Source organism: Lathamus discolor, chromosome 2, assembly GCF_037157495.1.
Source record: "Lathamus discolor isolate bLatDis1 chromosome 2, bLatDis1.hap1, whole genome shotgun sequence".
NCBI classification, from domain to species: Eukaryota; Metazoa; Chordata; class Aves; order Psittaciformes; family Psittacidae; genus Lathamus; species Lathamus discolor.
The window spans coordinates 156,387,840-156,402,656 of record NC_088885.1 but is presented as its reverse complement, the minus strand read 5'-3'; the positions used below and the strand labels follow the sequence as shown (position 1 = coordinate 156,402,656).

The 14,817-nt window shown below is 39.7% G+C and overlaps 1 protein-coding gene across 1 annotated transcript in view; it reads left to right on the top strand.

Annotated features, from left to right (window-relative positions):
• The window catches only part of AGO2 (argonaute RISC catalytic component 2), a 56,713-nt gene extending 42,564 nt beyond the window's left edge, over nucleotides 1–14,149 (top strand). Inside the window, exons 11-19 of the mRNA XM_065669021.1 lie at nucleotides 238–371; nucleotides 1,704–1,888; nucleotides 3,738–3,897; nucleotides 5,989–6,079; nucleotides 6,829–7,023; nucleotides 8,491–8,625; nucleotides 10,780–10,881; nucleotides 11,706–11,905; nucleotides 12,245–14,149. Of these exons, the coding sequence (XP_065525093.1) occupies nucleotides 238–371; nucleotides 1,704–1,888; nucleotides 3,738–3,897; nucleotides 5,989–6,079; nucleotides 6,829–7,023; nucleotides 8,491–8,625; nucleotides 10,780–10,881; nucleotides 11,706–11,905; nucleotides 12,245–12,353 (1,311 nt within the window). The 3' untranslated portion in view covers nucleotides 12,354–14,149. The remainder of the gene's footprint in view (nucleotides 1–237; nucleotides 372–1,703; nucleotides 1,889–3,737; nucleotides 3,898–5,988; nucleotides 6,080–6,828; nucleotides 7,024–8,490; nucleotides 8,626–10,779; nucleotides 10,882–11,705; nucleotides 11,906–12,244) is intronic.
• Nucleotides 14,150–14,817: the final 668 nt, after the last annotated feature.

The window sequence follows — 14,817 nt, the reverse complement described above, 5'->3', positions numbered from 1 at the left end:
TATAACCAAATAAAACCATCAGCAATAAAAATGAACAATGCGGGCTTTATTTTTCAGCAAAATGATTGCTACAGTGATAGAATGAGCTTTATAAGACAGGATAGAAGTTTGAGCAGTGGAGGCAAAGACATGAGAATGGGAGTTGCCTGCTAGGTGAAGTGGATCCAGGACTGGTTTATGTTAGCTTGAATCAGTTTTTGCATTAATGTTTTGTTTTCTTTTTCCTTGCACTTCCAGAATAAAGCAATTGCTACACCAGTTCAAGGAGTCTGGGACATGAGGAATAAACAGTTTCACACTGGAATTGAAATAAAGGTTTGGGCAATCGCATGCTTTGCTCCCCAGCGCCAGTGCACTGAAGTTCATCTTAAGTAAGTGTTTTTCATAAGATGGTGATTTTCTTACTTATTATGTATGGAAATACCATAATCTCACTTCATTTAGAACATGTGTGTTGTTAAATTGTTTAATGGATGGCAGTCGATCTTTAACAGTGCTTCTGAAGTTCTGTCTCATTGCCTTGAATGATGCCACTATGATTTCAATGCTAGCATCATGAAATCTTCCATATCAGACTTACCAAAAGCAGTTTACACTATGTGGAAGGTTTTCTGACAGTGAGGCCTTAGGGCAGACCTTAAGATTAGAGAAATGATGTAATGATAGGTGTTTATCACCGAGTATTTGTCAAGTGTGAAAGCTAACACGTGTTGTCTTAGATTCTTTTCCTGCTTGTATGGCATAGATTTATTCATGCAGAACTTACTTAAAAGGAGAGCTTTAAAAATCAATCCAATGTTGTCTACAACTTTCTCCCTGTTAGAGTGTCTGTAATGTGCAAGTTGCTGCATTTGCAAGATGAGTAGGACTACTTGTTTGGTTGACTTTGAATAGTTGAATGAAACTTCCAGATTTGGTTTTATCTATTTTGGAACATGAAAACCAAGTTCTTTCATTCATTAAAACACATTCCATTTAACATCCATGAAATACATGAATGTTAAAAGTGACATCCTGGAGCAACCTGGTCTAGTGGAAGGTGTCTCTGCCTATGGCAGGGGGTTGGAATTGAATGATCTCTATATCCCTCCAACCGAAACCATTCCATGAGTCTATGAAAATCAGGTTGTCTCTGTTTCTGACCGGTCCCATCAGAGGGTGACTTATATTTGCACCATCCTTGGAGGGTTCATGTTAATGTCCAGAGTACACCTTTTCTCTGATATCCAGCAGGTTTTTCTTGTACATTATTACTGATGTTAGATCAGTTCACTGAGACACAATTGCTGGTAGCTTCTGCTGGTTGTTTCCTCAACAAAATAAAGGAGGAACTCCAAACATTTGGGTAGTGGTGATGCCACACGGAAGTATGGTAGAGCAGGCTATCCAAAGTGTTATCGTTGCAGTGTTTTGGCAAAAAGTAGCTTACCTCCCACAGAAAGATCAAATAAGGTGGAATTTGCTTTGGAAATGAGCTTTTTAGTAATGGTGTCATTTATACTCTGTATTTCCTCATCTTCCCCTGTCTTTCCTTCAGGGACTACATAGAGATAGTCAATTTAAAGATGCATTGGGGGAAATTCCCAGGTTTTTGGACAGCTCATCTCCTCAAGTTTAACAGGGCTGTTCCATTAACAATAAGAACAAAAATCAAGGTGAATTTTGCTACCTGAGGATCTAATGTGTTCATTTCCACCCCTTAGGTCCTTTACAGAACAACTGAGGAAGATTTCCAGAGATGCAGGAATGCCAATCCAGGGGCAGCCATGCTTCTGTAAATATGCACAGGGAGCTGACAGTGTGGAGCCCATGTTCAGACACCTCAAGAACACTTACACTGGGTTGCAGCTCGTGGTAGTAATTTTGCCAGGAAAAACACCAGTCTATGGTCAGTAAGTGCAAATCGTGTGTGTATGTTTCAGACACAACTTTGTGTCTCTTTTGTCAAGTATTTGAATGACAGAAGTTTAATTCTGTTTTAACAGCATAAATTCCATTTAGGGAATGGGCTACGAATGATTTTTATTCTCCTTGTGCTGTGATGTTTTGTATGAAGTCCTTAATTCTTTTCATTAGTTTTGTCTATGCTTTTAAGTTGCTCTTCCACATTTTTCCTGTTTGCTGCATTTGAGATGCAGTTTGTGAGGGTGTCGTGGTTTAAACCCAAAACATGGGTTTTGTGAAACGGATTAAATTGACACATCCTGGATTAAAATATACTTTCTATAACTTGTGTGCTCAAAATTCCAAGTGATTGAAGAAGTAATGACCTCAAGAATCACGTAGCCTTCAAAACCTCTTTGCTGACTCATGCCATCACCCTTTGGCAGAAGCAGTTGAGTGAAAGAGAAGATTCGTGCCAATCACTTCCTTTTCCTATTCTTTCAGTTTTTTAACTCTTGGGCTGTGAGGATTGGATGGTGGAAACTCAGCGACTTCAACTGGTTTTTGGGGGAGTCAAATTGACACTTTACATAGCACATACACATAGGTTTTAATACGTTCTAGATAAACCATGCATTTTGGTTTTCAGCTAGCTTTTACTGTAGCAAGATTGGTTGGTTTCCTATCCTGCCTTCCTCCTCCTTTCACTTAGCTTGCCCAATTGCAGCACCATCCACTATGTTCTCCTGCAGCTTCATGGACTGTCTCCTCTCTGATGGCTCAGATCTAACAAGCAGCTGCAGATTTGGTTTATCCCATCCCTCACCAATTTAATACAACAGAAAATAATTTCCTAACTTTCTTTTCCCAAGATTTTCTCTAAGATGAAGAGAGAGATTTAAGAAGGAAGCTTCCTTGCAAAGCAAGTGGCTCGTCTCTAAGTTGTTCAATAGAAATTCAGTGCAAAATGACATTTTCACTTTTCCTGCTTGCCATTAAAAGGGGACTCTTTACTTAACCACAAAGAGGATGTGGTACCGCTGGCATCTACTTTCCTTGTCATTATCTTTACAGTTCTTTCTGACCCCTCTAATCATCTCTCTTTGTTTTCTCCCTGTGTTCTCCCGTACTCTTGCTCTTCCTATAGCCACAGTCTTGTATTCTCTTCTCACCCTGCTCCTCAGAAAGCCTCTTTCCATCTCCTGTTGCCAGAGTAGGGGCTGCATCTTTTCCAAGCCTGTCTTGGATCCTAAATTTCTTCTGAGTGTGGCTCTTTTAAAGCCTTTAAGGCTTAATTTTGTTGTTAACAATAGGATTTGTTTTGACCTTTTGAACAATACAGTTCTTAATATGTTCCTTTTGGAGTTTTTATGGGCCATCCTTTGGTGAAGTTGCCACTTATGCAAGTGATGAACTGATAAACTGGTTGGCTGAATGTTACTCAGCGTATTAATGTGAAGTTTGTGTTACTGGTCTGGTGTTTAAGAATGAAACAAGTGCTCATCATCCTAATACTTTTCACATTACCAGCTCCATTGGCCAAATGCTTTTCCATGCTGCTAATATAACACTGTTATTCTAAAATTACAATTATTGTCATTTAAAGAAAAATCGTGGTTAAAATAAGCCATTGGTGCCTTTCGATTATATTTAGGACCCAGTGACTGCTGTTGGCAGGTGAGGAGGACAGAGGTTTATTGAAGGCTGGGTTTGGGGGTTATGTTTCTCCTTGTTCCTTTAAGCTTAATGACCACTTTGCTAAATCTCTGTGTGTAGTTCACTGTCACTGAAGGTCTCTTGTGTTGTTTGTCTTGCCATATGCAAGTATTTATTGCTTGTAATTTGTTCTGCAGCGGAGGTGAAGCGCGTTGGTGACACTGTGCTGGGAATGGCTACTCAGTGCGTCCAGATGAAAAACGTGCAAAGAACAACACCACAAACTCTGTCCAACCTTTGCTTGAAAATCAATGTCAAGTTAGGAGGCGTGAATAACATTTTACTGCCACAGGGAAGGTAAGCCAGCTATCAGAGAGGAAGGGGGAATTGTAGTGTAAAGAGAACATAGGTTGTACTAGGATAACTGGGTGTTTCGTCTGTAGCCGTAGCACTGTAGTTTACGTGACTCTTGGGTTACAGAGACTGCAGAGGAATAAGTGTTCCAGTTGACATTTGTAATAACAGTATTGTTATTTCAGTCTGACCATTGAAGTGTACAGCTTCCACTTGAATGAAACGTGTGTGATGTTTTACTTGCCTTGAGTTTTCAGAAAGAAACCATCTTCAGAAAGAGACCATCTTGAATAGAAGTGCCTTTTACTTTATACTTTGTGGTCAAGATTCTTTGTTTTATTGTATGTCTTCACTTACATAGACATTTAACAAACCAAAAACTGGGAGCAGAAAACTCTTAACTGGTTTCCAGGTCCAGTTTACCTTGAAATTTCTTAGAATTACATTGATAAGTCTTAGTGATACAGTTACTATGTTCTATGAAGTTGCTTTGATGCTACTGAATTGCGTATCTGACATGTCACTGAAGTCCTGCATATAGTTGAGTGGGAGTGAAATATATATATTCTTGTGAAAAAAGAAGGGACCTTGCTGTAAAAGACTAAATCTGGTTTGTGTATCGTCTGAAATCAAATGTTCTTAAACTGAAACTAATTAAAAGCTCTACTAAAAAATCAGTGACAAGAAATTCTAATGGAAGAATGAACAAAATAACAGCTTTTGGCTATGCAGGACAGAGGAGCCGTGCATGAAGAGGTAGAAAGTCACTTGAATCAAAGCAAACAGCTAGGTTTTACATCAGTAAAAAGATGGGATTTTGCAGTCATTGCATTTCAGCAAGTAGAGGGAGATCAGGGTAGAATCTGCTACATCGTTCTTGGGAGCCTGTTTTAAAGAAGTCAGCGTTCTGTTTGGCCCAGATAAGCAAATTTTCACTTCAGTATACTTAGGCTTGCCAGAAGGTGAAATTAAGAACTTAGGGAGGAAAAAGAAAAATACGTTATCAGGAGATATATATATATATATTGTTTGTTAAATCCTGTTTCTTGAGCTAAATATACTCAGCCTGGGTTGTGTGCTTGCTGTAGACTCTTGTTAAATAAAATCCTCATATTACAGAGCATGAGCTAGAGAAAGGCACAGTGGGGTGTTTGGGTCTTTGGTTTTAGTTTTGTTTCTCAGAAAGGAGCTAAAGATATTGCTGTGGAAACAAAATAGAAACGCACACACATCATATAAGTAGTTCTATGCTCCTTTTTCATAAATATAAGGCCTCTGTTAAGTGGTATGTGTTGACAACAATAGTGTGGCCAGAAAGGTGATTTCTGTTCATTATACCAAGAAACTGCATTTGTGAAAATGGAGTTAAGGGGGAAAAAATGGCAGCACTACACACCACACCTGGGCATTCTGGAAAACTGCAGGATTGGGGTATTTAAACCAGAACTCTGTTATTTTCTGTTGGTTGAGGGGATGGGAGCAGAACAGCTTTTTATTTGTATGATTGCATTGTGAGTTCCAGTGCTATAATTACCTTCAAATGCCTTTTTAGAGAAGGTCTGAAAACAGCTGAATGTACATCACTATTCCCCACACACCCACATACACAGATTCTGCTGGCCTAAGATTTCTTGTTTAAAAATGTTTTATTAAGAAATAGAGTTGAAGTTTAAAACTTCCAGTGTAGTCTTTTGGTGTTCTACCGCTGATGCAGTGATAGATATCTTAAAGGTTTGATTAAAACCTTCATGGAATCATAGGTTTGGGTTGGAAGGGACCTTAAGATCATCCAGTTTCAACTCCCTGCCATGGGCAGGGACACCTTCCACTAGAGCAGGTTGCTCCAAGCCCCTGTGTCCAGCCTGGCCTTGAACAGTGCCGGGAATGGGGCAGCCACAGCTCCTCTGGGGAAAGAATAGTTTTCTTCAGAATAAGCTACTTTTAAAGTAATAGCTACGATATCAAGGCAAGTTTGGATGTGCAAATTGTTGACTAATTCACTGCAAGGGTATAAAGCTCAATTTACCTATTTATAACGTGCTTTATTAAGCATAAGCTTTGCTGCTTTTACAAGTTTCCTTTCTCTTTGATCAGACCACCAGTGTTTCAACAGCCCGTCATATTCCTTGGTGCAGATGTAACTCATCCTCCAGCTGGAGATGGAAAAAAGCCTTCCATTGCTGCAGTGAGTAAATTGTGTAATGATCTTTAACCCCTGCTCTGTCCTGCTGTTCATCTCCAATGCTTTTTATTGGTTTCAATTCTTTTGTGGTCCATTTCTTCTCTCCAATTATAGTGTTATAAATGACTTTTCTGCAGGAATCTAATGAACTTCAGAGAACTTGCTCCAATACTAATTCCTTACATGGGTATAGTAGCTTGTAAAATGCCTGGGCTGCTACTACACAGAGGAGCTTTTCTATTAGCTGCTATTTATCAGCAACAGTAATGAGTAGGTGCATGTTTAAACCTGTTTATTCAGCAGTTAAAAATGTTAAGACTTTATCCATTACTGCTGGGGAGTGGGGTTGGCTTAGTTGTAGTTTTGGGTGATTCAAGCTTCCTCATAACACAAAATGTGCAGTAAGCTCTTGGAAATGCTGGGAATGAAAATCTCTGGGGAATGGCCTTTAACTGCATGATGTTAAAACACCTGTAGTGGCTGCTCTGGCGTATTGAATAATGAAGATGTTTGGTGACAGTATGTGCAGTACCTTATCTGTGGTGCTAACTACACAAGTAACTGTTTTAAAAGACTTCCATTGGCAAGCAGTGTCTGCTTTAACTGACTTGCAGAGTGTGAATTTGACTACATCTTTGCTAGGTCAACCGCTTAGTTTACAAGATGCTGTTAGAAAGCGAGTGCAGTTGCCTTCATGAAATACCTTTAATAAGTGCTTTAAATGGGTTGATATTAAGCATGTTCTCCAACAGGTTGTAGGAAGCATGGATGCTCATCCTAACCGATACTGTGCCACTGTTCGGGTCCAGCAGCACCGCCAAGAAATCATCCAAGATTTGGCTGCTATGGTCAGGGAGCTGCTTATTCAGTTCTACAAATCAACTCGATTTAAACCAACTCGTATCATCTTCTACAGAGATGGCGTTTCCGAGGGGCAGTTTCAACAGGTTAGATTTTTCTTGTTGAGGTTTTGATAATGTAGGTTTCTGGTAGTAATGTAGCTTTATGTAATTGGAGTTATGAAAAGAAGTATACCCTCTACAAATTGCATTCTAACCAAGCAGAGCAGGGAAACTGCTTTTACATCTTTCATGAGCTTTGTGTTTAATACTTTCCTCCTTTAAAGTCATGGAATAATAAAATGATACTTCAGTTTGCATTATTTCCCTTTGGAATATTTTCCCTTTGAAATTCTTCCCTTTACAAAATTACAAATGATCAGGTATACTTCTAGGACTCGAGTTATGTTCAGTATCTGTGACCTGTCCAAGATACATTAGTCCAGCTGTGTCCCATTGAACTTGGACTATTTTTAAATGAAAAGTATAAGCTACTTTTCCTGTTTTTTTAACCAGGATTAATAAATGCTGTATTTTCTCATTGTCACTTTTAATTCATTCCTGATGAAATTCAACAAATATGTTCTTGTAATTCTTTTGTTTGCTTACAAGTACCATATTTTATGAAATACTTTCCTGTATGGGTCCAAACTGAAACAGGGGAAGTTTAGATTGGATATAAACAAGCTCTTTACTGTGAGGGTGGTGAGGCACTGGAATGGGCTGCCCAAAGAAGTGGTGAATGCTCCATCCCTGGCGGTGTTCAAGGCCAGGGTGGGCAGAGCCTTGGGTGACATTGTCTAGGGTGAGGCATCGCTGCCCATGGCAGGGGGTTGGAACTGGATGATCTGAAGGTCCTTTCCAACCCAGACCATTTTGTAATTCTGTAAATCTTCAAGATGTTTATATACACTTTCCTGTATTTTTATGTGTGAATTTAAAGATACAAAATTTAGTCAGTTTCTCAAAATCCAAGGGGAAGGAAGTAAAGATCACTTGGTAAACTTGAATTAATAAAATAACCGTAGTATGAACTTTTGATTTTATTCCCCCCCCCCCCCTGTTTTTCAGTGATTACTTTATAATTAACCCAAATCCCAAATAACTGCTTTTTGTTCTATTGCCTTTCCCTTCTCCATTCTTACTGATGCCTGCAGTCCAGCCGGAGACTTCACAAAGCTGGGAAAGAGCACGCAGTTGAGCAATTCTGGATTGTATCCCTTGTGCTAGCCTAAAAAATAATGAGGCTGTTGTATATTCACCAGGCTAATTAAATGTTCATTTGTATTTGGCAGTTAAGAAGATTTTGACGTACAGTTTATTAGTCCAAGCCTTGTGCTTGGAGCTGAACAAATACGAAACCGGCTCTTTGCCTGGCTCAGGAAACTGGTGATTTAATTTGTTCTCATTAAGTGAAGAGATGAAGGTTTGATCCTGCATGCTTTGACATCTCATTACTCTGAGTGACAATGAGAAAGGAACATGATAAATAAGAGTCATCTGTAGATAAATAGGAGTAAGCTAGAAGATAACTATCTTTCATATTTATCATACATCTTTGTGTTTATGATTCAGGTCCTCCATCATGAGTTGCTGGCTATCAGAGAAGCATGCATTAAACTAGAAAAGGATTACCAGCCTGGAATTACATTCATAGTTGTGCAGAAAAGGCATCACACCAGACTCTTCTGTACAGATAAAAATGAACGGGTATGTTCTAATTGGGACCAGCAGGTACCTAGCAGGCAGCCAAGTTCCCTGTTACTTACTCCTTGTTTAGGTAGTAAGAGACTTGTTTGAAGAGCTGCATAATACGGTGGGTGAGATCTTTTCACCTGGAAAGGAAAACCTTCATTTTGTGTCCCATATAATAAACTGCTAAGAAGCTTTTATGAATGGTCAGCAGGATTTGCCTTTCAACAAGTCTGTCCAGCCTTTAACTTTAGCATAGTTTTCAGGCTTCTTTTCCTTTTACTGTCTGAAGATCCTCAAGGGTTGAGATTAATCTGAGTAGTGAAGGGGTTATAATGAAGATGTCTACATCTGGAGTTGTAGGCACTCTTTGTTGCAAATGGAGATCTGTGTAGTATTTCCAATGTGCTTTAAGGCACATTTCTTGTGATTCTAGTGCTAGTAAGTTCACTGGTTTGGTTGCCATTGACTAGAGTTACTCTTGGGTTATCAGCAGGTGTAGACACCTGCACAGTAGACAAATTGTTGGGTAAGGTGAGCCCTACACTTTGAGGATACTTTCTTTTCCATTATTGCTACCTTTAAGGTATCCTGGGTGTCTAATGTCAGACATGTGGAGTTCGTTTTGGTATCACCTTTGGTACCAGTACATTATTTGTAGTACTGAAAATCTCAAATGGTTTCATGAGTGTTTCTCAGCTGTTACCGTATCTGTGTGAAGTACATGTAGAATTACTTGATTCCACCTTTCTGGGTGGAGAGGAGATTCCTCAAGTCTGGGATGGAGTCATTGCTGTAAGTGAAGAGTTCCCAATAGCAAACCTCTTTTCACAGATGAGTTTTTTCATGTTGTTCTTCCTTCTGTCAGGCTTCTCTGTGAGCATTTGAAGTCCAGCAGGATTCAAGGCAGTAATAACTTTAAATGCTGCCATGAAGGTGGTTTTTATATTGATAACATACTATGATAACAGTTGTTAAATTGATTTAAAGAGTATTTTAAAGTTCTGCTTTTAAGTAAAGTGGTTTTGAGGGAAGAGGAGGCCTATCTTACAGTTGTCCTCTTTCATGTATAAACAAGAAAAGTTTGAGGGGAATAACCTGTCCTGGGTTAGGAAGATGAAAAGAAATTGACAAATGAGTTGCAGGAAATTCTTTTCACATTAATCAGAAAAGCTAATCTGTGGCTAACTTCTAAGAAGGTTTTGCAGGTCTTTTTTCCCCTCCATAATAAAGACTCCAGATTTTCAGTTGAGCAAAACTTCAGTTATTTCAGCTTTGCTTGTTTTTTCATTTTGCTTTTCACTATTTTTGTTTTCTTGTGGTTTTTCCTTACGAATTTAACAAGGGCAAGTGTAGAGTCTTGCATCTGGGGAAGAACAACCCCATGTACCAGTACAGGTTGGGGGTTGACCTGCTGGAAAGTAGTGAAGGGGAAAGGGACCTGGGGGTCCTGGTGGATAGGAGGATGACCATGAGCCAGCAATGTGCTCTTGCGGCCAAGAAGGCAAATGGCATCTTAGGGTGCATTAGAAAGGGAGTGGTTAGTAGGTCAAGAGAGGTTCTCCTCCCCCTCTACTCAGCCTTGGTGAGGCCGCATCTGGAATATTGCGTCCAGTTCTGGGCCCCTCTGTTCAAGAAGGACAGGGAATTGCTTGAAGGAGTCCAGCGCAGAGCCACAAAGATGATTAAGGGAGTGGAACATCTCCCTTATGAGGAGAGGCTGAGGGAGCTGGGTCTCTTTAGCTTGGAGAAGAGGAGACTGAGGGGTGACCTCATCAATGTTTACAAATATGTAAAGGGTAGGTGTCAGGATGATGGAGCTAGGCTTTTTTCAGTGATATCCAGTGATAGGACAAGGGGCAATGGGTGTAAACTGGAACATAGGAAGTTCCACGTTAACATCAGGAAGAACTTCTTTACTGTAAGAGTGACAGAGCACTGGAACAGGTTGCCCAGGGGGGTTGTGGAGTCTCCTACACTGGAGATATTCAAGGCCCGCCTGGACAAGTTCCTGTGTGATGTACTGTAGGTTACCCTGCTCTTGCAGGGGGGTTGGACTAGATGATCTTTTTAGGTCCCTTCCAACCCTTGGGATTCTGTGATTCTGTGATGCAGCTGAAAAGGACAAACTCTGTGTGTGCCTTATTGTCTTGGCATTTATTGTTCACACAGGTTGGAAAAAGTGGAAACATTCCGGCTGGTACCACAGTGGACACAAAAATCACCCATCCATCCGAGTTTGACTTTTACCTGTGTAGTCACGCTGGTATTCAGGTACAGCATTTTGTGTGGGATGGTAACTTTCAAACACTGGTTGTTGGTATTTTCTGTGTTCTTTGCACAGGAGACAAAGGGTACAACTTTTGTGTGTGTGTGTGTTTCAGCTTTTCTTCTGTGCCATCCACAGTGCTCTTCTGTCATGATTAAAGTCTAACAGAAACAATGAAATTAAGCAGTTACAAAGCATATCCTCTGTATTTAGTGTATTATGCTTCTGTCCTGTCTGTGTACTGCTTTAAATGGTTGGAGGTAGTTGGACTATCTTGCATAGCTGCCTCTTGCATTAAAATCACTTGAAATGTGCACCCAGTTCCTAGGAAACAACTACATTTAGATAGCACCATTGTAATTTCACATCTTCTTGTGATTTCTTCTTCTCAGTCAAAACCAGAAGCTGTTGAATAGCAACAGTACTGAATATGCTTTTATGCAGAGTATTAAAATTTGACTGTCAACAGGGTCACAAGTTAGACTGCTGTGAGCTGTTAATGTTTTGCCTAAAGATACTTTATATGATGGCTTTTTGTCAAAGTTGAATTTACAAGATGAAAACTCAGTTCCATAATATCACTTAATTTCAGTAACAGGGATGCAATCCTGGAAAATGCAATCCTATCTGGAAATGCAAAGGGGTTAGTTCTGTGGGGGGCAAGGAGGGAGATGGTTTGCCTTTTTAAAGCAAAACTTTGCTGAAGGATACGGAATTGCTCACACGTGATTTTTGAGGGTCTGGTTTTACTGCAGTTGTCCTGCAGAGGTGGGAATGTAGAGAGCTACGTTTGAAATGCTGACACATCCTGTGTGTGATCTGCCTTCAGGGAACAAGCAGACCTTCTCATTACCATGTCCTCTGGGATGACAATCGTTTCTCTTCGGATGAACTGCAGATTCTCACCTATCAGCTGTGTCACACGTATGTACGTTGTACCCGTTCTGTTTCCATCCCTGCACCAGCATATTATGCTCATCTGGTTGCCTTCAGAGCCCGGTATCATCTGGTGGATAAAGAACACGATAGGTAAGTTACATAGTTTTGAATTGTAACAGAACTGGAAAGGAAGCAGGAAGGAAGTGGGCTTGTTAATTCTGGGGTCAGTAGTATCCTCAGTTAGCGGTTCGAGGGTACATTTGGTCTTACCACTGAATGATAACCGTGGAAAAAGGCAAATGTTCCATTTGCTTCTGTGCTTCTTTTGCTTTCAGAACCTCAGTGGTGTTTTAAGGGTAATTAACTTCTGACTATTCTATTCAGAACAAATGAATGAAACACCACCACATGCAAGGACAGGCGGATTAAATAGGGTTTCTCTTCCCCTCCAACCTTTTTGTTTCTCCCCCCACCTCCGTTCTCTTGCAGTGCTGAAGGAAGCCACACCTCCGGTCAGAGTAATGGCAGAGATCATCAAGCACTAGCTAAAGCAGTTCAAGTTCATCAGGACACGTTGCGCACTATGTACTTTGCTTGACATGTTTTAATGTTTAGCGACTCAGTACAATACAGAGTTGGATTCACATGAGACCAGCTGCACTTAGACCAACAGTTGCCCAAGCTACAGTGACAGCCAGCAATGAGTGATGCATCTGGATTCTTTTCCTTTCCCATTTACAAGCAAGCCTTCCGTCCAGAATTTCAGACTCGATTATGAACTGCATTCTTGTACCAAACCCCACTATTGTTAGAAATGTGGTTTGCCAAAAGTCTCTAAGCTGCTTGCTATAAAACAGACCCTTATTTTATAATTGAATCAAGAGCTGTGATCTCAGGGCTTAGGGAAAAAAACATAAAACCAACCCCAAACCTCCTCATTCAGTTTGCTGTTCATTGAATTGCTTTTAATAATTTGGAAAGATCTAATTCATACTCAAGTTTGGGCTAAAATACCGTGAATTAGCTTTTAATACAAAGGAAAACAAAGCATTTTTTTGACTCTTGATGAAGCCTTGATTATTCTGGATGCATTTACAAAATTGTTATTTTTCAAAAGAAAAGAGTGACAAAATCCTGGTTTTCCACTGTCTTACAAAGATCCTGCTCTGTGTGTCTAAGGGCAAATGTATTTTCTGAAGCTTGTTCTTGAATGTTTTTTATTGTGCTGCATTTGAAAATGTTTTTCATAGACTTAAAGAAGAATTTTAAAGCAAAGACTGAACTCGTACCTAAGCTTTTCATAGGTCCACTTGGATTGGCAAAAGACAATGTGCCATTGAAAACCTGATTTGTAAAGAGTTTTTTAGAATCACACTGACAGCTAACTTTAGGGTTTGTCATCCAGGACTGTGACACTTACCTTTCCAAAGTCTCTAAAGAATACGGGTCTGTGGTGAGAAATACAGTACAATCCTTTTTCACTGTTGTTTGAGTTAATGTAAATTTTATATATGTTTCACAGTATTAATGTGATAGACTAGATGCTATTATTTATTTTTATTTACTAAGGAGTGCTCATTATACTTCTGTTAACATATCAAGAATGCTTTGGATTTAGAAATGAAAATGTTATCATGGGGACATTACTCTTCAAATGCAAAAATATGCAATCGACTTTGGGAGAGTTCAGAGATCCAGGCAGTGTATATTGTGTAGCTTGTAACTTGTAGAAAGGCTTTTTAAGCGTGCACGCGACATAGCAGGTTGTACCTGTGCAGTTCAGAGACGCACACAAGACCAACATTCTACATTCATTCAAGCACAAACCAATTGTATTTTATTTATATGTTGAGTATTGGTGAAGCAGGAGCTCTGGTAGAGGAGAGTGGCTCACTGTGATTGAGACAGAAGTCAGTATCTATGCAGTAAAGAGAACTTAGGAAACTGAAGTTTACTTATGAAGGGAGGTGAAACTCTCTTCGTTGTGCATAAGGTCAATAGTAAATGTGAGAGTTTTGCCATTCTCTTAGGAGAAGCATTAATTAAAACTGATCATTGTTAGACAAACGCTTCAGTTAGTTTGCACACTGGATTCATAACAAACCATAATACATATGTAAACCATTGCACTAGTGATGATGCCACGAGCAGAAAATGGAAGAGGCCCAAGGAACTTGTTTATGCTGACTTGATTTTGTTTGTTTTCTTAAGATAGCTGAATTAACATGCTATGAGGCAGGTTTTACACATGTCATTCTCTTCCACTGATCCATTTTGCTTCACCTTTTCCCTTCTCTCTCAGCAGATGCTCAGTCACTGTTCTGAATACATTTACCTCCAGCCACTCAAACGGGCAAGTAGCTTTAACCAGTACAGAGGTCTGTGCCATACAGCAGATAAACTCTAAGCAGTTGCTGTTGAATAAGCTAGAAAATGCCCAACCTTTGCTGCATAAAGAGTTTTAGGTACATAACTTTGTGCAAGATCAGATCTTCATCTTGTGTGTTGGTTGTCGGTGTTGTTTAGGTGAAATAACATTGTAAAACCTATTAGTAGGTTCATTGTGTTATTCTAACTTGGTGATTAAGCTGCTGAGTCAGTCATTTTCTTCTCGGTCATAGTTATGTAAATCCAGGTTTTAAATGTAAATCCAGAGTTTAAATGCTGGTATGACAGAAAGCAAATTCCAGGTCACATTGTCTGTCTTTCTGTGTTCCAGCCTTTCCATGGTGGATGCGTTGCACTTCTCTGTGCGCTTGCTTGAGAGGTTTCATACTTCAGTGAAGATTTTAATTTGGCAGAGTTTTATATAAGAATTATTTTTTATATGAATTATTCTTATCAAATAGGAAAAAAATCAACCCTTTTAAGACTCCATTTAGTTTATTTGATGTTCGTTATGCAGAGACCTCTTGGATGTGAAACTCCTTCTCCTCTGTGCAGATTTGGAGTAGTAAATGACTTATGCAGGTGGTCAGATGGGGCGAGGAGGGCAGAATCTGTCTTGACCTCAAATCTGTTCAGGATACAGTCTTTGGGCTGGAATACTTGTTGCAGCTCCT